Source organism: Drosophila montana, unplaced genomic scaffold (genome assembly GCF_035044405.1).
Source record: "Drosophila montana isolate Dmon_TW-CO22-7 unplaced genomic scaffold, ASM3504440v1 contig_3217_1, whole genome shotgun sequence".
Lineage (NCBI taxonomy): Eukaryota > Metazoa > Arthropoda > Insecta > Diptera > Drosophilidae > Drosophila > Drosophila montana.
This window is the reverse complement of record NW_026998097.1, coordinates 2337245-2359581: the sequence shown is the minus strand read 5'-3', so window position 1 is coordinate 2359581 and position 22337 is coordinate 2337245. Positions and strand designations below refer to the sequence as shown.

At 37.6% G+C, this 22337-nt stretch overlaps 2 protein-coding genes across 4 annotated transcripts; one reads left to right on the top strand and one right to left on the bottom strand.

The window, feature by feature from the left end:
• Window positions 1-314: 314 nt before the first annotated feature.
• Window positions 315-21663, top strand: GlcAT-P (Glucuronyltransferase P). 3 transcript variants are annotated; one of them, XM_064689172.1, is made up of 9 exons: window positions 315-499; window positions 1131-1409; window positions 15306-15334; window positions 15472-15985; window positions 16971-17432; window positions 19919-20105; window positions 20168-20325; window positions 20547-20837; window positions 20902-21663. In XM_064689172.1, exons 4-9 carry the CDS (start codon window positions 15809-15811, stop codon window positions 21013-21015), a joined length of 1389 nt encoding a protein of 462 aa, XP_064545242.1. In that variant the 5' UTR covers window positions 315-499; window positions 1131-1409; window positions 15306-15334; window positions 15472-15808; the 3' UTR covers window positions 21016-21663. The 3 variants fall into 3 exon arrangements, with proteins under 3 accessions (XP_064545242.1, XP_064545243.1, XP_064545244.1); XM_064689173.1 differs by having other exon boundaries at window positions 315-543; XM_064689174.1 differs by lacking the exon at window positions 16971-17432 and having other exon boundaries at window positions 316-499.
• On the bottom strand, window positions 6494-7380 carry LOC135433354 (angiopoietin-related protein 7-like). The gene is made up of 3 exons (XM_064689372.1): window positions 6732-7380; window positions 6585-6670; window positions 6494-6517 (listed from the first exon to the last, which is right to left on the bottom strand). The coding sequence occupies exons 1-3, from the start codon at window positions 7378-7380 to the stop codon at window positions 6494-6496; spliced, it is 759 nt and encodes a 252-aa protein (XP_064545442.1).
• Window positions 21664-22337: the final 674 nt, after the last annotated feature.

The window sequence follows — 22337 nt, the reverse complement described above, 5'->3', positions numbered from 1 at the left end:
GCAGTGCACTGCTTGTAACGCGCTGTTAATGTGAGCACAGCTGCTGCAAGCCTTTTACAGTATACACCTACATACATACGCCGAATCGCATAACATTAAGCCGTAATTTCAGCTTGCATTTTGTGGTCTGTGTTAAATAGTAACCGGGCTATAAAATATTAATTTTTTTTAAAGTTGTATGTATTTGTCACATTTGCTTATTAAAAAGAAAAGACGAAAATAATTCATGCAAACATAAATTTCTGACGCGCAGTGTAAATGGGTATCAACTGCTGTCGTGCAGCGGTTTCTTGTTTCCGTTTCGTTTTGCTTGCTTTCAGTCGCATTCGGAATAACAGTACGTGCGGACGTTTGCGGGAGCGTTTCGTTGCCGTCGCATCAAATCTACAGTTAGTTCTAGCCTAGCTGTTGGCGCGCCTGGACAACGCAAAGTGCGTTTGGAGTGTTGCCCTTAAAAAAGTAGCCAAAGTTTTTAGTAACAACTCCTTTCAATCTAACGGTGTGTGTTTCTGTGTGTCGCAATTGGAAAATTGAAATACATATGTGTGTGCACAAATCGAATAAGTATTCAAAATGCCGCATCCTGTGAAAAGTGAAACAAACAAAACAGCAAAAGGGCAAGGCAAAAGTTTTGTTATTGGCATCACAGACACTGCCTCTCGGCCACAGGCTCTTGTGTGCGCGCGCTCTCTCTCTCTCTCTCTTTCCCACTCTCTCTTGTTCTATTCTACCTATCTCGCACGCCCGCTCGCCCAGCGGCTCATTCGATTTTCCTTCTTCCTATTCCGCGTGCGTGTGTGCTGCTGCTTCTGCTGCTGCCGTTGTGTTGTTGTTGTTGTTGTTGTTGTTGTACTGTTGCCACTTTTTCCTGTTTCATTTCCCTACACTTTTTACTATTCTATTTACACTTTTCGGCTATGTGTGTGCGCGCACATTGTTAGGTAAAGAGGTGGAGCAAAAGGGGCGCGCGTTTTGCTCACACCTGACTTTTAGTTATATTTTTTTTTGTGTTGCTGCTCCTGTTCGCAAGTTTATTTGCGCCCTGGAGTTGCTCTGGCAACAGAAGAAACAGAAACAACAACAACATCACGAGCCGCAGCTTATGTTATTTGTATTTCCTTTTTGTGTAGCAAACGACACGAAAGCTCGTCCAAATCGAACGTGGCCAAAAAGAACCGTTAAAAAAAGAGAAACAAAGTAAAAACAACAACAACTGCATCCGCATCCGCATCTGCAACGCCAACTCCCCTTTGTCAGCCGGCAAATGATCCGCCGAAATAAAATTGAAAGTTGCCTCTGGGTTGGAGCCTAATGAGCATGGAACAGGCGGGGGGCGTCCAAAGTGTCGCCGCTGCCGTGCGATACGTTCGTGTTTCGCCCAACAAACTGGGAGCCATCCAATGCTGGAGGTGAGTTCTCATGCGACTGTCTGTGTGCGTGTGTGTCTGCCTGTGTCTGTGTGTATCTTCTCTGTTAGTGCCGTGTGTTGTTTTACAGTTGGCGCTCGCCTTGAAATTAGCTAAGCAGCTGCTAATTGGGTGGCAGGTCGTAGAAAAATGAACTGTTAAGTGGAGGGGTTGGAGGGGTGCAGGCAGTAGAGGAGGGAGAACTGTTTTAGGGATTTGAGAGAAGCTAATTATAAAACTGCATCGCACAAATGCCCAACTCAAAGATTATTGAAAAGTCTATTTAGGTGGGTCTCTAATTTTAAATGACACTGTTAAAAAATTTCGATGATTTAAATGTATGAGAAAACGTTTATTTGCTAATCGAACTATTTAGTTTTTAAGTTTTGTCAACTAATCTGAATTTTCAATATAAAAATATAAATATACTACATGGAATTATAAGTCCTCAATAGTTGTTAAGGAATAATCCTCCAGACACGTGTTATGACTGATATATATATATAAACTATAGAATAAATAAAAAGGAATATCAAAGAAATACCTAAATATTCTAAAAATTCTTAAGAGCTATCAAAATTTAACAATCATGCATATATGATTTATTTTTAGTATTCCACTAAATACCTTTAACTTAAGTAAATAAAAGATACAATTTGTAGTTACAATATTTTTCTACCTCTTCAAAATATCGCCTGAGCTTTGTTCAATTGACAAAAAGAAGAAGATTGAGATAGACAGAGAGAGAGAGAGAGTGTGTGAGAGCAGAACCAACGTTGCCTGCGGTCACTTTTGTCTGTTTAGTTTATGCTGTAGTTTCTCTTAAGGACTTTCAGCTGCCAGTTGACAGAATTCGGACTGCGGAGGTCTTCGGAGTGCGGTGTGAAAAGCATTTCAAATGGCTAAAACGCTGCCCTGACATATTTTGTCATCTTTTGTGGCCAGTCAGGCAAACGAACTGCTTTTTAGCTGGTCTTTCAAAAAAAAAACATTGCAATCTGTATGTGGCACTTGTCTTGAATACATATATACTCGATGCCAGGACTAATGCCTAGCTATATAAGTAAGAGGTTTGAGAAAATGTTTCAGCTGAAAGACAGGCCAGAATATATATACTAATGGTTCCTGACAATATTTTAGCAGCTCCTGTAATGGTTTGTTTTTTCAATTAATAGTTAAAATTGCCTAATAAGCTAGCATACTTTTTTTTAAAAATGTGTATAAGTTCTCTAAATATGTACCCTTCATTTTAAAATGGCTTTCAAATTCCTTTGCAAGAAAGCAAATATAAAATCGTGTTAAACGCTAAAATCTTTCTTTTTTAGCACCCATAATTATCTTCAAAAAGATTATTCGGCAGCTCAGTTTTAAGCGGAAATCCCTTTGAAAACACACGTTAAGCTGCCCTGCTCTCAACTCAGAGAATAACATAAACGCTGCTCGAAAGTCTAGGGAAAAGTACAAAAATAATTGCACGGAAACACGAAACAAGTATTTAAATACAGCTCAACAATAAACTCTTTTGAGTTTAGAAAAAGAAAAAAAAAAACAGTAACTAAACATGGGCTGTACACAATCTTAATTGTCATAATCACGGCGAGCGGAGGTCCTGCATAAACAGGAGCACGCATATAAATGCATATGTATGTGTTAGTTACCATATTCTGCCGAGCGCCCTTTGCGGCGTGAAAAATTAAAACGTGACACAAATTACACGACTCCTCGGGGTCCACACACACAAACACACACACACACATACACACACAAGATTCCATTAACCGGAGCAGGCAGGGGACGGGCCGTGCTTGACAGCCGCACTGCGTCCGTCCCGAGGGCTCGAGGGTGCCGAAACGCCTCCTGCATGTTGTCTCTATAACGCCCAATAGGTGCGAGACCTGATCTCGCTCACACTCCCGCCCTCTGCCCCTTACACTCAACCGCACCTCGGGGGGGCCTTTGTTAATAAATTTTGTGCGCGTAGATTTTGCACGCACATGCTTTGAGGGGCAGGCCCGTCAACAGGCCAAGAACCCAACCCCCTTCTGCTCCATTCCCAACAGACATTTGCATATTATGTTTGGCCCATAAAAGGCATACCCGAGACCCAAGTCCCTTGTTTATCCTATTCTGATTTCAAGCATGTCTGCAATCTAATCATATTGTTTTGCCTATAATAATTGTTGTAAACTTGGAATCTTGCAAATAAACAATAACTTCAAATCTGCCTAAGATTGTTTAAAGAGAACTTTTGAAAAAAATAAATTGATTGTCCTTAAAAACGGCGCGTGAGCTATTTCATGATTAGAACCAGCTCCCAGCCTTTGGGCAGGTTTTTACTTAATCGTCGAACCCAGATTGTGGCTACATTTTCAAAATTTAAATGAAAGAAATAAAAATTCTATTAAAAATTCGAATTTATAATTGCCCATTGTAACGATTACTAAATACTAATTAATACTAAATGCGTGCTAAATTTTATCTTAAATCTTAAATATTGTCTAAAAAGTTGTTTCTTTTGAACCAAAGCAATTTCTGGGCTATTTTCCTATGGCGTTTTGGTTAAGACCCGATTTGCATGCCTAATTTTAAAAAGTTCGGGAATAATGTAGCGACTCTTATCATTGAAGTGTGGGTATCTCTCCTTCCTAACGGAAAACAAATTAATGTGCTTTTACATTTCAATAGGAATAAAGACACCAACAACTAATGTATTCAGTATTAATATGATTCAAAATACATCAAATATGAGACTTCGAGCTTTTGACGTCTTTAATAGGTTTTTTTTTTAATCGCACAAGCTGTTATTATACGTTACATGGCGATTTATTCCTTGAATTTTGATTTTATATTGAGAGTTTAGCCTAGCTGTCAACACGTTAAAATAACATGTTATATATTGACTATAAATATATTTTCCTTGATGACAAGGAGAAATTGTGATTTTTTCTTCGATTTTTTTGATGCTGATAGCTTTTCCCGGAATTCTAAGATTCGATTTAAAACATTATTACATTTAGTATGTCGCTGGAGAAAAATTGTTTTTCTACTAAGAATTTTCCGGTTGGGCGGTTCCGGGGTCGCTTCGTGAACACGCAAGTCATTTGATGGACTTGCCGTCAGATTCCAAGCGTTGCAGCCCGAGGCAGCAACGTTAGTTGTAGCGAATGGAATGGCTTTGACTGGGACGGGGACTGGCACAGGACATGAATATCAACAACGAGCAGGAAAAGGACTTTACTCAATTTGACAAACATGACACAGAAAACCCCGGAGCTGACTTGCAACTTGCCCTGGACAGACAGACACACAAGCGGTTGAGCAACTGCGCCCCAGCTCCTACTGCCCCCACGTACTGCCCCTTGGCCTTGCTGCCAGCATTGGCAATTAAATTTTTAAAATGCCATTTCCAAAGCTATTTGCAGCGCCTATGCGAATGAAAAACGACAACTGCGTGCCTGCAGGGCCCAAGGAGTTGAGTAGGCAATTCCAAGCAACTGTCGCGGCACAACGGACGGACCATGGCAATATTTTCACAACATAAACCTAAATTGAATTCGAGTTACAAGTGAACACAGGGTATCCAACTACTACATGATTTGTGGCAAGTCGGGCACTCTTAGGGAGCTTATACCCTTCCCTCTAACTAGATATGCCGATTCGATATGGTAAAACTTGTCATAGATCCGGATTTGTCTGCAATATCATTTAGCTGCTTTTATAGAAAAACCCCATTGAAAACTGAGTTAATACTAAGAAAGTATTTTTGTTTTCAAGATATCTTATGCAAACTCCAATACTTCACAGTCATTGCGAGTCCTAATACTTCATATCCAATTGGAACAAACGATCATAAAATGAGCTTTCCTTTGCATCATCATATTTTTGTTTGTCCAACAACTTTGCATATCTCTTTCCCAATAGATGAAAAGGTTTTTAAATGTTTTAATAAATTTGAAATATTCACTATACTTAGATATTAAGAAAGTAAAGAAATGTATACTAGTATATAGAGTATTAAGTAGATAGGGTAGAGAGATAGTGATGCGAAGGAATTTATTAGCCTGTTCGTCAAACTATGCACCTACTTATAGCTGGGAATGGTCGGTGAGTTCCCGAAGGTATCCAAGGTATAAAGGTTCCCGAAAGGAGAGAAAGTTCGGTGGAGAAAACGTGATACAAACTAAGAGTTTGTGCATAGCTTGATCTGTTTGAAATATTGGAATTAACAACATACCGAGTTTAGATACCATATATATATACTGCTGCATATAGAGTATATATTCGCAAGGGTATTTAATCTTCGGCTCTCCGTTTCTATGCTGTTTAACTTGTTTCAATGTGTGGTTCGGAGGGGGCTGACTGCAGGCTTTTTCAATTTTCTGCGTCTTTGTTTTGCTTGCAACTTTCGCATGCCGCTGAATCACTTGACTCGCTGGCTGCCAACTTCCTTGTGTCATCAGCGGCCAGTGCCGCAGCTGCCCCCCTCACCGCCCGCCCATGGCGAGCTCAAGGACTCTGCTCGAATGCGGTTGCCACTTGCTCCTGTTGGCTTGACAAGTGGGTCTCCGTCTCTCTGTGTTTGCCCCTATTTCGGTCCCCGAGCCAAAGTTTCAGGCGACTTGAACGCGTTGCGCCAGAGACTTTAGGCGAATTTTGCCTGCATTGCAACTTCTCACAATGTTATATCTGATTGTTCTCTCGCTTTCTCTGTCTCTGTTTTGTTTCTACATTTCTAATTCGATTGGCAATTTCAACAATTTTTCACTTTTCGACCCTTGCTGAATGAGTGCGGGGAGGGGAAAGGGATGATATTGCCAGCTGCATTTGCCAAAGGAAATGGAAAATTCTGATTTGGCAATAAAAACCGATTATCTCATCACACACAATCTATATCTATATATATATATAAATGTTTTTTTTTTTATAAAGTTTTTATAGGTTGTATAATAAAGCCTGGTTGAGTCCTCAGGCTTTATTATATATTTTTTATTTAATTTCATTTTGCATAGTTTTTGGGCCTAATAAGCATTTTGACTTTTTTCAATGATTTGTAAGGATCCCAATACATGCCACTCGCCGCGCCCACATCAGAGAATTTGCCATTTAAATTGCTGAAAAAGAAAGTATTTATAATTAAATTGTTTTGACAATGTGGAAGCAACTTATACCTGTTCTCACAAGCGCTGTTGTGCCACCAGCCACCACGACGTACGTCTGAATGCGCGCAGTTGAGGCCACAGTTACAATTATTGTGATCGTATGTGCTGAATTGCCAATTGTTGTGGTAATATAGCTCATTATAGGTCGCATTGCCCCCAGCCTTACCACAGAGGTTCAGTCTGTATTGAGCGTTCTCTCCAGCGATGGCAAATTGTTCATATCTGTAGTATGTGATGTTATCATCGAATCCTTCCATATGTATGTAGAGCTCATGGGGTTGGGCGCTCGTCAAGCGATGAATCCTCTCAAGCCCTAAGAAGTAGTCGCCTTCAAAGCTTCCAAAGCCGGCACGGTATGTGGCCCAATTCCTATAGAAGTCCTCTTTGCCATTGATTCGCTGTTGGATAACAATCCAGCCAGGACCTGCTGTCGCATTATCATAAAGTACATCCGGATCACCTGCGATGTAAGTAAAACTGCTGCAATCGGGCTTCTCTTCGCAGCTTGTTAATTTCTTGGTGCACATGTTGTTTTCGTTATCGATTTTGAATATTTGTTGGTCCTTTTGATCAATTGATTTCCTTTGTTCCGCCAACTGATTTTCACAATCATTAGTCTTGAGTTTACCCATTTCTTCTTTTATCGATAACACATTGCTGTTAAGCTCTTTGATTGCCTTATTGTAGATATCTAGCTGAGCTGTTTGTTGCTCGATGACGAATTCATTACGTTGGTTTAGTTTTTCCTGCAGTTGTTTAATTTCTCTGTCTTTGCTTTCAATAATATTGTTATTGTTGTCAATTGCCTCCTTCATCTGATGTATATACTTTAACAATGGTCTCACTGCTTTGTAGGTGTACTCTCCGCACTCCTCCTCTGCTTTTCTGGTTGCCGAACAAGACTAATTAAAAAAGTAGGATTTGATTACTGCAGTTCAAATAAATATTTAATTTCACCTCATTTTCGTTAGCCTGCGCTTCATCTATGACCAGCATAAAGCTTATATATAGCATATATAATAGAAACACAGCCAATTTCATTTTGCTTGCACTCTGATTATGGAATTCATATGCCAAACTCAACTGAACTTAGTACGTACGAAAGTAGACTGAAATGTAAAAATCGCATCGAAGCTCGGGCTTCCAAAATTGCTCAAACTGATAACTGATATGCAGTAGGTCGGGAACAAAAAAAAACGCATGTCAAAGATCAGCTTGAACTGCTTAAAGATTGCAAAAAATAATTTGTTTTTAACATTTTATTATTTGAAAAAAAAAAGAAAAAACTGATCTGTGAGGTCACAATGTCTAGTATCGAGCTCTTCGAGTTACCGAGATCAACTCGTCTGTTGAAGCTGATCAAGAACATACATATATACTTAATAGATCAGAGACTTTACCATTTGCACAATACCATTAAATACCGTACATAATAGGGCCTTCAAAACTCGAGGCAATGAAAACTATAAGAGCAATTTGTTCTCTAGGGATTGCCAAATATTATAAGCCTTAACATACACATAAATTTAAATGGAAGCTATATCTAGGCTCCAGTTGGTTTTAGAAAAGAAGTTTATTCTTTAAATATAGAATGTTTTAAAAATAGCTATTATTCTTTCCGATATTTTCTGTTAAAGCTATAGAATATTTTAAATCCGTACGACTTTGAAATATATTAAATAATAAGCTACAAGAAAATAGAATAAAATGAATCATCAAATTAAACATTTATTATGCGCATTATGTAATAATTTGTTAGGAACCCTATTACCGAATTTAAAGCTTAGGTTTCTGACCACCAAAGCCTCATCAAATAATCTTTACTAGTTTGAAATTTCACTCTTTTGTATTTCAAACTTGCCACAACATGAGTCGGTTGCGATATGATGTACATAGTGTACGAGTATAACCACATGTAGATCGAAACTTCCGCTCTATTATACATGCACACTCGTATATCTACAATATATAAGTGTATGGATATGGTATATATATATATAAAACGCTATTTATGCTGTTCATGCAGAACATGAATAGAATACAAACAGCAAGACTCTGTGGCGCACGACATCACAACCAACAACAACAATAACAAAAGAACAACAACACAAATGGAAGTCAAACGAAGCCTTAACACATGATAAATTTATTGTTATCAGAAAGAACAATACTTTACACATGCATGAAAACTAAACCCAACCGCAACCGTCCTATAGAAAACAAATGCTAATGGGTTAAGCGAACAAGTCTCTATACTTATATCTCTATATAGTTAGTTATATAGTAACAGCGCTGCTTATGTAAATAATAATATACAACATTCTTATCACATATTGGCAAAAGTCGCCTTGCTATTCGTCTCTTTTAGACATACGATTCGCCAAAGTACTCTGTGTTTTTTTAATGAGTTCTCAGCTTTGTAATAAATAAACAATGAAGAGTGCTCCAGACGATAGTCTCTGACTGGGGATTACCCTGAAGCCTCTTCCACAAACACCAAGTGCAGCTTTCCCTTTTACTGTAACCCATTTAATGGCCAAAGAGATATACTAGCATTATTAAAAACAAATTAAAAGAAAAATGTGACTTCCCTCTTCCATCACTTCATCAAATTTGGTGACTCTAGCTCATTAAACCTAAGACAAATACTCTAGAAACAGATTTTCGACATTGATAATTATCGATTTCTTGGAAACAGGGCAAGTTATCGATTGTCGAAAACAAACTTGTGCGGGCACTAGGATCTCCGTTCAAAACTTTGAGTCTCTAGCTGTTATAGGTTCAGAGATCGACATGTTTATATATACGGACGGACAGATGGAGAAACGGACAGACGGACAAACGGACGGACATGGCTAGATCTACTTGGCTATTGATGTCGACCAGGCGATGCTTCTCTCAGCCTGTTACATACATTTCCACAAAACTGTTATACTCTCTGCAATTGATTCTTTTCAATTGGTTTAGGGTATAATAATCAACTGATAATTGTTTTGTTCATTCTCGTCAGTATTCAATTTCATTTAATGACTTTCCTTAAAAGTGGAACTTTATATATTAATATCAGTATGTACCCCTTAGACGTCAAATTTTGCTAAACTATTTGTTATCAACCTGAATAAATATATGGCAGCTTACACAGATAGCTGATTGTCTCTATAAAAATCATAAAAATCAGCTTTGGATAACGTGTTATAGACGCATTAGTGAAGGCGACGAAATCCCTAATTTGATCGTCAGCTGTAAAATAAAACTTTTTCTTGCCCTTGCAGCAGATTTCCGGGGTTAATTGATAAGGCGAAAGTTAGCATTCCGTTCCGTCAAAATACCAACAATATGACTCGAATGGAATCACGCAATAATAATAAATGATAAAAATGAAATACGTTTTTAAGCATAGCTCGAAAGTAATCAGAGTTAGATACACCAAACTTGATATGAAGGTTCTTATATAGTATATTCAGATTCAATAAATTGCACATATTCAACCAAAATTGGCCACTCCTGAGTTTTTTTTTAGATTAGTCTTGTTTTTTTTTATGCTTGAGTGACTGACAAACTGTTGTGTGTTATCTTTAATATTTCAATGTTCCTTTAAAAATCATTCACACCTATTTGTCTTCAACTTCTATAAACTGTTCCGGTTTTCGGCTAGGTTTTCGCCTCAGTTTGACTTGGGCCACACCCAGACAAATTATGGGGGCGCAACAGTTGCCCCATTGGCTGGCCCCCCAAAAAAGAGACGACAGACAATTTGTGGCTATCGGGCCTGTGCGTGCCTTCGATTGATGACAGCTTTTTAGTCGTCTTCTGTTCTGCTGACAAATTCACAAAATGCTTTCAAGCTCAGTATAATGGGCTATATATGCAACCATTTGAGGAAAAATAAACCTATGAAAATCTTGTCCTATTTATTTGTCAAATGTTAAATATGTTTAAAATGAATAAAGGGTTTGGTATATTTATGCATATGGTATAGCCCATAAATAATATAGGCTCTGTCATCATCAAGCCTGTCCGTAATCTCGTCGGTCTAAAACTTATAAGAGCTGGAACTTAGTTCATCCCGGGAACCGCTCAGTACGAGCTTGGTTTCGATAATTTGCAATGCTTTCTGTTTCCAAGAAATCGATAAGAATCGATATCAATATTCTGTTTCTTGAGCATATCTCTAACGTATGAAGAGCTAGAGTCGGCAAATTTGAAAAGTAGTTAGTTTATATAGTATATACAGATCACTTCAACTTTTATTTATGTCGAAAATATCAAGTAAGCTGATTTGCGATTTTCAAGTTTTTAATTAAAATGCGATTAAGTTAGAATATTTCTTAATTAAAAAGTTCTATCATCAAAATTAGCCAGAAAAAAAATTAATATTCGCTAGTTATCTTTTTTTCTAGTCAAAATTAGCTCGTTTTCCCACTGTTAGGCTATTTGAGAATGGTTGGCGATAAGCCTTTCGCCCGCCCGACTAATTTGATTTCATCAGTTTGATTTGAACATTTAACTGCTAAGTAACTTTGAATGGGCCAGATATTATAAATGTTAGCCCAATAATCATAACGAAAATTATTTGATAACTGCATATATATATCGTGAACGTAAAAATGTTGATAAAAAGCTTAAATATACTTTGTGGGCAAACAAATAGCGAGTATAAAGAGTGAATCATTCAAATCAGTTCAAACTGGTGCTTAGTGAAACTTGCTCAGCATAAAATATAAAATAAATATAGCCCGAAATATGTTTAAACACGAAAATCAATAAGATAATAGAAAAGTCCGAACAATAAACCAATTACCAAAGTAAACATTAAATGATTATGTATTGCATTTTAATAGCCATATTAATTGCATATCTATAAAAACGAAACTCTCATTATATTTAAAGGCTCCATTTCATTTCGTTCACTAAAATACATTCCATAAAATACGTCGAGCACGTGCTGGAGCTGTTATATTAGTTGATATATGAACGCGCTTGATACACTATAACTCATTGGGGCATGAAGATATTCCGGGTATGGAATTTTCAGTTCTCGCTGGCATCGGCTGCTAATCCATTAAATTTGAAATATGATTTCGCCAGCGACTTTACAACCATTTCGGTGGCCCAAATGGAGGCGTCGCTCCCAAATTCGCTTACATTTTGGACAAATGCAATAAGTTTTGTGGCAAGAGTGTGCTCGGTATGGTTGCGGATATGTGGGCATGGGTCAGGGATTGGGGCCAACACAAATCATGCGAAGAGTTTGCTCCTTCACATGAGTCGGTTTCACTTTTGCTCTTCCACATGGCTTCTTTGTGCTTGTGTCTGAGTCTGGGCAAGCACGTGCCTCCCCACAAATATTACGCAATTGTTGATGCTGCCCACAGATGGAATCATCCAGCTGAGAGCTGCACACAGCTCAGCACAGTGGGGCACATTTTACGAGCTGGCAGCCTCGCCTGGCGTCGGGATTATGAATGAAGTAAATTGAAATAGAGCTGAAAGCGCATTTGAAAGGACTATTCAAGTTGTCCTTGCCGCAAATATAAATGAACATCGCACATTTTAAGAGCATTATCCGTCGCCACTTTGGCTAAGTCTTGCAGCGAGAAAATTATGAATATTTGGATAATCTACGAATATGTTTTTTAATGCAATCGGAATTCGAGTCCCAGGCAAGTGTCTGGCTGTATTGTTGTTTTTGCTTTAGACCACAGTTAGCAGTTTCTATTTAATAAACTAGGTTGATATCTTTTTAATATATCCTATAAAAACTTGTTTGACAGCTTAGAAATTTATCCTTTAATGCTTACAGTCATTATATTACAATGCTTTAGCTATTTGGGCAGCACTCGTCTCTTTTAGATTATCTATCGAATATGAATGCAATAAAATATATTTTAAATTTAATCATTTTCAGATTAATCTTTAGCCAGCTTAAATAGATGCCGGCACAGTATTTAAAAAAATAAGATCCCCCAATTATATATGAGGCAAAAAGAGTTAATATTCAGATGAATATAAAAAAAAAATGAAAATATCTCTGAATTTAAAGTATACATTTAAAAGAATTGTGTGAGTATAAAGCTAGAAAGTTATGGCAATTTGTTGTCTACGAACTGTGTGTGTTTTTCTACACAGAAATTATAATGTCATATTCAAGGACGCTTCTGGCATACCACTATAAAGCGGCATCCGGGTCGAAAGTTCTCTGTCGTTTCAGTTTGTGTACCCTTGTAGAGGGTATTATAATTTTGTCATGAAATGTGTAACGCGTAGAAGGAGACATCTCCGACCCCATCAAGTATATACTTATATTCTAGATCAGCATCAACAGCCGAGTTGATATAGTCATGTCTATATAGTCTGACCTTCGGTCCGTCTGTCTGTTTGTATGAAAACTAGTCTCTAAGTTTCAAAGCTATCGTCTTGAAACTATATATGGGTCCGTCAGGCAGTACAAATGTGGAAACCGGCTCGGAATCGGATCACTAAATCATATAACTGACAATCGTTCCAAAAGTTGCTTTTTGTATGGAAAACTTTTTTGTTTATCAAGATATCATACCTAAACTTGGCATTTATAGGTTTTACTATGCCCCCACTATATTATATAGCTCCTATAGAAAAGATCGGTGGAATAGTAGGATCTTATATGGCAGAATATTCTGTTTTCAAAGATATTTTCAACAACCAAAGCATTTTTGAGCTGCACTATTCTCACTTATCCAAAAAAAATGCATATGTCTACAAGGGTATTTAATCTTCGGCGTGCCAAACTTATCCTTTTTTTCTTGTTTTTTTTGTTTTTTGTTTTTACCCTGGCGACTGACTTCTCCACTTTGCGCCCACTTGTGGTATTTTTCTTTCCCCACTTTGCCCGCTGCCACGCCCACATTTTAATATCTATCTGCATTTTGTTGTTGTTTATGCCGCTCTCTGTTGTTGTGTGTGGGCGTGTGTGTGTGTGTGGGCGTGTGTGTGTGGGTGCAGCATTTTCTTTATTATTCTTTTGTAATTTTGTCAGCGCAGAGGGCGGTCGGGATTGTCATGTAAATGGGTTAAGTTCTGACACGAAATTGTTTTTACAAAGCCTTTTGCTTAGTTTTTGGTTTTGTTGTTGTTTCGATATGTTGTAAAATGAATTTTCATTTAAAGCTTTTGCGATTCGGACGCTTTTCGCTTGATCCCTTTGCGCATTTTGCCATTTCATTCATTAAAATGTTAGCGATTGCCGCAGGGCAAAACGAGATTTGCAATATATATTATATTTGCGGGCTTACAATCGCCTGAAATTGAATTGCATTTAGACTGAAATTGAACTAAATACCCTGTAAGAGTAAATGTACACTAAAAAGGGGCTATAATATGTGTGTCTACCATTCGCTGTTTCCTGTAGATGCTTTTTATCCGAAGCACTTCTTCCCGAATACCCAACTCAACTAGCTAAAAACAATGTTCAACTTAACGACTGACCCCCGAGCGCGCCTTAATTGCAAACTTAAGTTCCTATACCCCTTATGCTTGCATTTTCATAAAGTTTTCGCTATAAGAACTTTGCACCAGCTTTCGCTATATGCAAAAGCGGCGCCCAACTTTGGCCAACGGAATTGAAAGCGCAGCAAAAACAATTTTGAAAATTGGCCAATGAACTTTCATATCAGCAACTGGCAAAATGATTTTTAAAATGTTTAAGCATGCGAACAAGCACTGGCCACGCCCACACATAATTGAAAGAGTTTGTACATTAAAAAAATAAATAAAATAACAAAAAAGAGGGAGGAATCGTGAAACGCTGCTTTATCGAGAAATTCCAACTAAAGAGCCCATAGCTAATATATATACATATGTATACGCTTTTTTCATTTTATCTCAAGTAATGAAATCAAGAGTACCAAAAACTTAATTTATGCTAAATACTATTGATATGAATACATTTTGCTTAAATGAGAATTGTTTCTATAGACAAACTCTTCGACATTGTGTCTACAGGGTATTCAGGCTCGACACAAGTCGAACTCTCATACTAACCCACTTCCCTCTCAATACGCAAAGTGGTTAGAAGTCTGCAGCTGTTAGTGCAAGTGATAAAAATGTAGTTAAATGTTCGACAATGGGCCATTAGCGCTTGCCAAAGCTGAAAATAAAATTGATATCTATAAATAGAATATTCTCCAAAAGTGTTAAACAATTATGACGTAAAACAAATATTTGCCTACGCAGAGATGTCTTCTCAATCTCTGCATCTCTTGGAAGTTAGTGTCAATTAATTAGAGGGACTCTCGTTGGCACTTGTAACACACAGTTTGTTATCGTTTACAGTTCTTTATCATTGAGGTAACTCCTTCTCCTCCTCCACCAGGCCCCCAATTAGTTGTCAGTACATCAAGCATAATTAACGTCGTTTGATGTATTGATTCGTAAGCCAATTTCTGTTGCCCTTTGCCTGCTTCAAGTTTAATTGATAACATTTCAATTTGTTCTTTTTTTTTTTAAATATATATTTTATGTATTTATTTGGGCTCGATAGCATTATCTACACTCTTGCACTCAGTTCAGCAGCTGCCCATTTAAAATGATGAAATGCTTTTTGGTTAATTAATGTCATGCATTTTTTATAAATATTTATAAAAATCGTCTCGTAACTTCAGCATTTCCGCTGTAAACCGAGCGTTGCTATAAAAATTGTATTTTCTTAATTTTCTATGATCGATTGCCTAATAATTCATTGAATGTTCTCTATTTTTTACAGGTGTTCGTTGAGCCAAAAGATAAATAAATGTGAGTCAAAAATTCTTAGATATTCGAAAAGAATAAAGAACTTATATTCTCTAAAAACAACAAGACTTTAGAGACGACTTTAGGAAAAACGTCCTTTTTGTTAATGTAAATTTATAATAAATTTGCAATTTCTTTAGATAACACTGCGTAGCTGGCACTTGATTCTGCCGCTCACCTAGAAAAGCCGCCCACAGCGTAACACAATCGGAATAAGCGAGAAAAAAGGTGTCAAACATACAGAGAATAATGCTGGCAAAGCGAATCAAGAATAAAGCAAGAATACTAAAATCAGCAAAAGAAAAATTTAATATTGAAAAGTTGCAACCAAAACCAAACGAATGAAATCAAAATACCAAAGAAGATTTACAAAACCAACACGCAAAAAACCAAAGCAAAACAAAAAAAAAGAAAGAAAAAAAAAAAACACCAAAAACCTAAACACAACAACAAGAACAACTAAAGGTAAATCAACAAATGCTTCTGCCACAGGCCAAAGATTCGAAAGTGAATGCAAATCTCAGCAACAAAATGGCGCTGGGAAAATCTATTAAAATGTACCTGACCATATTCGTAGCCACGACCTGCATCTATATGGTGCTCTACCAATACCACATGTCCCGACAGCCCCTCGCCACCAACGAGGTCGTCAAGGTGAGTGCCCCAAATGAACGGCTGTGCCACCCATTAATAGAAAGTTACAGATATAGCTATTGATAACGCTATTGATAAGACCCAGCACCAGCCAAGTAATAAAAACCAACCCCGACAATTACCGTCGATATCTAGAGCTCACATTCAATTAGATTTACGCACTTTGAATACATGCATTCATAATATATCTACATATAGTGATAAGCAGATTAAACAATTAGTTGCATGCTCGTATGTTTAGGTTGAGGTTTATTGTCCAGTTGCTATCTAATTTAAAAACAATAGCTTTTGCCGGAAAATAATATAAGCAATGCCAAATATGTTGGATGGAGATAGAAACTTATCCCTTGTTTTCCAAAGTGCAACGCGAAAAGCTCTCGAATCTGTTTACAACCGGAGTTACTTTAATACAGACTTGTACATTGAATCAGTCAAGAATATTTGAAAGATGAAAGCTTGCAGAAATAAAAACAACAATAACAAATCTGTAGAAGCTGAAGAGTTGTCTTCTAAGCGGATATTCGCTTCTCCAATTGCTTCTCGCGACGCAGTTAACTTCAGTTCAACCTTTAACTAACATGATTTATGAAATGCATTTGTTATGTTAATTATCGATAGTTGCTCCTCTAATCGCTTCTTTCGGCAATGCCAAAACTAGACAGAGTTCAAAATATAGAGGAAAAAAAAGGAATAAAAATTATATATATATATATATATAATTATTATCAAATATACCATCTATTCAGAACTAGGACTAAATATTATTTATTTAAATCTATATCTAGACAATAAATTAAAAATTTTTAGAAAATTGTGGTCTGTAACCTAGTTTTATTTTCACTAGCTAGTTCCTTAGGAAAACCTATTAACAAATATATAAACATCTATACATAAGTCTCATATTACAGTGTGTGTCTTTTGTTCTTGTTCTTAACATATGCCTAACTGGACCAAAAACATCAATATGCATTAACAAATGATGTAGCATCCAGAAAAATCATCATCATCATCGTCATCATCGTCATACATCGCTTCATATTTGTGGGCGCCTATGTTGAACAACTCCTCCACGTCCATTAATTTGACAATGGGACAGGGACTGGTACAGGTGCATGGGCCAAATGCCACAGACTCTTCCTCCTCATCCTCCGCATCCAACTTGGTTTCTGCCTCTGGGTCGTCCTTCTACTCGACGGTTTCATTGCCACTGACATTGTCATCAGCATCCGACGCCAACAACAAAAGCATCTCCACAACAACAACAACAAGCACGACAACGACAACAACAACAACAGCAGCAACAGTTGCCAATGCTGCTCTGTCTACAACAACAACAGCCCAAAAACTTAAAACAACAACCCAACCCGGCCACGCCCACAACACAATAGGAAAAGCAATGGGCGCCGTTCATAAAATTCGTTCAACATTTGTTGCCGTTTCCGAGCCCGTAAATATTGTTTTGTTGTGTTTTCAACATACTCGAACAACAAAAACTTACTAACAAAATATTAAACTAATTTTAAGTCACATTTTTTCTTAAATTTTGCAAACCTATTTTTTACGCTAATCATCATTGCTGCATTGTCGACTTATCTGATTTTTGTGCTTATGCATGTTAAAGTCATACTATATATTTAGTCTGTCTATAGTTTGCTCACATATTTTCTTGAAGTCCAGGGTGAATAGGGTGGAACATAGTTAGAAATATTGTAGTTGTAAATTTTAATGGGAATTTTTGCACTTGCTACCAATATTTTGTGCAGCTGTCTGCTTCATTGCTTTGCCTCTGTTTGTTTCTTTACTTTAACCATTTTCCAATTTTCTTAATTGCTTTTTTAAGTTGCCCGGCTGCAGAGCACAAGTGCTTTTCATATTTACAGCAAGGGGTTATGGGGGGGTTACAGTTTTCCATTACTTTAAAGTTTACATCTGGTTAGAAATTCTAGAGTCCATGCAGTTCTGTTGCCATGCTAGTGGCAGAATTTTCCAAGTTGATTGATATTGATTGTTAAAATATAAAAAATGAATATATATATATATATATTTAAACTATTAGCATTCTACCTAGTATTCACTCTTAAAGTCAAGTTTTTCCAAACCACATCGGCGGCTTGAGCTCTGTAGGCATCATCATCAATCAATTTGTCATTCAGTCAGTCAGAACAAATATGATGTAAGCTCTTATGCTTTATTCTTTAGTTTACCAACACTGTAGCGTAGGGTGTGGTAAATGTAATGCGACTATGTCTAGCGTATTCCAATCTCAATTATGTACCTGCAGCTAATACAATACACAGACAAATAATGGATTGATTGATGTTGTGTGCTTGTGTCTTGGCAAATGTCCTTTCCATAATAAATTAGCCAACTCGTTGGCATTGTCATCAGCTGATGAGCTCAGAAATTTCGCCGCGTTGTTTGTTGAGTTAATTCTGTTTGATTGTTCAGTTCGAGTTTCTGTTAATAACATGTATTATGCCTTTGAATATATGCAATTTGTGCATAATATGGCTATGAAATGGGACTTCGTCTGCCGCGCAAATTACTTTATTTGTTGAACCAAGCTACACACAGAAATTGCATTGCAGTTGTTTGCATTATAAACTGGTGCATGGTTTTTTAGGTTAATCAGTTGCAATATATCAGATGGCACTCACCATGCCACCCAAATTATAAATAATGTGCAAACAAAATGATTCTGTATACGAAATTTGCATGAGTCTAATTTAAAAATTGCTCATTGCACATTGAAACCTATAAACCGAAACCACGAACAACAATGAAAGCAACCGAATCTACCGCCATTGAACGGCACCATGCTAAGGGGGTGTTCCACTTCCAAACGGCGTGCTGGCCAGGGCGGGCAGGCGGGTAGGGTAGGAGGTCTTACCGTGATGATCCAGATTCTAAAATGCATGGTAAATGCAAGGCAATTGAAAAAGATTCGCGCATTTGTGAGTTTCTCTCAGTTACTAGTTGCAATGTCTACGAATGCCCTGCACTCAATGTCAAAGGCCGGCTCCATTGGTTCGACATATTTTATATTTATTTATTTATTTGATTCAAGCTTAGCTAATTAAATTAAAACAAATTACACCAGGAATGACTGTAATTAAATTTCAAGTAGCTGTACGAATTAATTCTATAAATGTAGTAATAATAATAATTCAAATAATAATTATAATATTAATAATTAATATTAATAGCAATATTAGTAATTACAATAATTTATATTTAAATAGTATATTTTGATTTACCAATTTCACTAAAGTATTTTGTGTTTAGCGCTAATTTCCCATTTCCACGTATATTCCACTTGTTCCAACGACAATATTTGAACTAGTTCCAATTTATTTCCTATACCGAAATCCAAAACTGAAACCAACATTAAGTGATATATGGTTCGGAACCTGAACTTGGTCAGACAGCTAAAATACTATTACTTTTCATGCAAGTCCATTATTAATATTATTTTATTTTATATTATGTATATTTATATTTTTTTTTGAATTGCATTTCTCTGCTTCAGTGCTCTTCCATTTATTTGAGTGTCTGTGTTTGTTTTGCAAATAAATTTGAATGCATTTTTGTGTGTCAACAATGGACAATTTGCACAGTGCGCGGCGGCTATGTATATTTATTTGCCACACCAGCAGCATTTACAGCGTGTGTGTAGGTGTGTGTGTGCGAGTGTGCCATTTGAGTGGCCTGCTTATAGTATAACGGGTAACCCAACTGAATACCGACACGCAGCTAAACCCGGTCAACTAGTCAACTGTTCAACTAGTTAACTGCTTGGCTGTGGATTAATTTGCATAATTGCTCATAAAACGGGAGCTCAGGCCGCGTTACGCATGTAAACACACACCCTAATAGACAATAATATAGACCCTTCATGGCATTAGTTAATACCTCAACTCTTGCCCATCTTAGCCGCCATTGTACATCATCACGCCCACTTATCGACGCCCCGAACAGCTGGCGGAGCTAACACGACTCGGCTACACCCTGAAGCATGTGCCTAACCTGCTCTGGCTGGTTATCGAGGATGCCAACAAGACCAACCCGCTGGTCGCCCACACCCTGGACCGCATTGGTGTGCCCTATGAGTACCTGGTCGGTGAGTATTGTACCTAAAATGTTTGTCCTTCATTCGCGTGCTATTAACAACCTTCCACACAGCCCCTATGCCCGAGCAGTATAAGCTGACGAAGCGTGCCAAGCCCCGCGGTGTCTCCAATCGGAATCGAGGACTTGATTATCTGCGCGCCAATGCCACCGAGGGGGTTCTATATTTTGCCGACGATGATAACACCTACGATGTTAACATATTTGAACAGGTGTGTACTGAAAAGGTCGCAGAAAATTAAATGCACTCAAAAATAACATTACCATCCGTAAGCATTATTTAAATAATTGAAAAGCGCATAGAGAAGCGCTACTTAATTAACGCCTTTCTATGCGATTTTCAATTTTAACAATAATGCTTGCAGATTTAAATGTTAGCTAAGAAAGTTCGCGATATGTCAATTTTTCTAAATCTGAAAATATCGTCTCTCAGATGCGTTATACCAAAAAGGTGTCTATGTGGCCAGTGGGTCTAGTGACCAAAACTGGTGTCAGCAGTCCCATTATACGTGAGGGCAAACTGGATGGCTACTACGATGGCTGGATAGGTGGACGCAAATATCCCGTCGATATGGCCGGTTTTGCGGTAAGCGTCAAATTCTTGCACGAGCGTCCGTATGCGAAGATGCCCTTCAAGCCGGGCTACGAGGAGGATGGGTTCTTGCGCAGCCTGGCGCCGCTGCAGAACAATGAGATTGAGCTGCTGGCCGACGAGTGCAGAGAGGTAATCCCGAGTTCCGCTTATGCTTAGACAACTAATCGCCTAACTGTTATACTTGTGTCCGCAGATACTCACCTGGCACACACAGACGAAAAAGAATCCGGCTGCTCTGCCGTTCAACCAGACACGCTACGGGAATACGAATTTGGCGTTTATAGAGAAGCTGCTGGTGCGCCCGTAGAACGGGGGACGCCACTTTGTCCAAGTGTAGTTAGGCTTAGTTAAATATATGCGAATACGATTGCTATACGATTGTGTACGCAGCGAGTGAGCTCACAAAGTGTCCACGACTTTGACCAGTTGTACAGGTACAAACTTGTGTTTAAGTCGTCTCTTTATAACGACTATCATTAGTTTGCACAGAGTAAATTATGTAAATTATTAATGTAATCACACATACAGATAGACGCATACATATACATATAAATGTAACTTAGTTAGGCTCTAAGCGCACAAGTTTATACAATATTTGAAATCATGGCCATGGCTTGATTTGACCCCACATAGCCTAGACTCCGCTGCACAGACAGTATATACCTTTTAGTATTGTATATTATAGTATCTTCGATCTATTTTGTATATATTCGCAATGCACGTTCATGGCTGAGGCCACGAATCAATTTAAGATGGTAAATTTTTGATAAGCGAAAAGTATTTAAGTGCATTACTTTATGAAAGACAACAGCCTACATTTAAGGTTTAGTTAATAAGTTCAACTGTTTTTTGCACTCCAATCATGATAATTCGTTAAGGCACGTCCAAGCCACTCAATGCAGTGTACACTTATGGTTTCTGTTCCTAAAATACATTGTAATTTTATTTCATTGTCTGTGCCTTGCGTTCCCATTTTTTGAAATTAAACAAAACTGATTCCGGCTTATGAAAGTTTCATCCGTTGATAAGATTGGTTTATTGATATCCCTTTAAAATAACTTAAATTCTGTGCTAATTTCGCAGTGTCAGTAATTTAAATAATCCTGGAAGCAGGTCAAGGCCCACAAAGCATATTGGGAACAAACTGTGCGAGCTACTATATATTATTTATACACAGAGCTACGAAGAATCCATCCGAAAAGCAAACAAACAGCAGCTAAAATGTGGGCCGTAACCATTTAAATAATGCATGCTGACATACGTTGCTCCAGACACCAAACTGACAGCTAGACAGACATGCCGACTGCCAGACAGACACAGTAACAGTTCCAGATAAAGAAGTGCCCGATGATTTGGTCACATGAGCTGGGAGCGCGGGACTTAAATCGCGTGTCAACTGATACCGTGGGTAATGGCAATTGAACAGCAAAAGCTGCAAATAGTTTGGGAACAACAGATAATGGACTTGCTGATGGAATTCGATTACAAAAAGTGGCAGCAAATATTTGCAGTTAAACATAAATAAAAGAAAATTATAATTACCAACAAATACCTAATTGAATATTTCTGTCTGTTACTACATCTCATGTTTATTAGTTGAAACTTTATGGGAAATAAACTTCTTTGAAT

What these genes read in the sequence shown, in the direction of transcription:
- LOC135433354 (XM_064689372.1), bottom strand. Translation starts at nt 7,380, where the DNA reads ATGAAGGAGGCAATTGACAACAATAACAATATTATTGAAAGCAAAGAC. An exon ending in ATACAGACTGAACCTCTGTG is followed by an intron (nt 6,671 to 6,731) that starts GTAAGGCTGGGG and finishes TTGGCAATTCAG; the next exon opens with CACATACGATCACAATAATT. An exon ending in CTGGTGGCACAACAGCGCTT is followed by an intron (nt 6,518 to 6,584) that starts GTGAGAACAGGT and finishes TTTCTTTTTCAG; the next exon opens with CAATTTAAATGGCAAATTCT.
- GlcAT-P (XM_064689172.1), top strand. Translation starts at nt 15,809, where the DNA reads ATGCTTCTGCCACAGGCCAAAGATTCGAAAGTGAATGCAAATCTCAGC. An exon ending in ATGTTAACATATTTGAACAG is followed by an intron (nt 20,326 to 20,546) that starts GTGTGTACTGAA and finishes ATCGTCTCTCAG; the next exon opens with ATGCGTTATACCAAAAAGGT. An exon ending in TGGCCGACGAGTGCAGAGAG is followed by an intron (nt 20,838 to 20,901) that starts GTAATCCCGAGT and finishes TTGTGTCCGCAG; the next exon opens with ATACTCACCTGGCACACACA.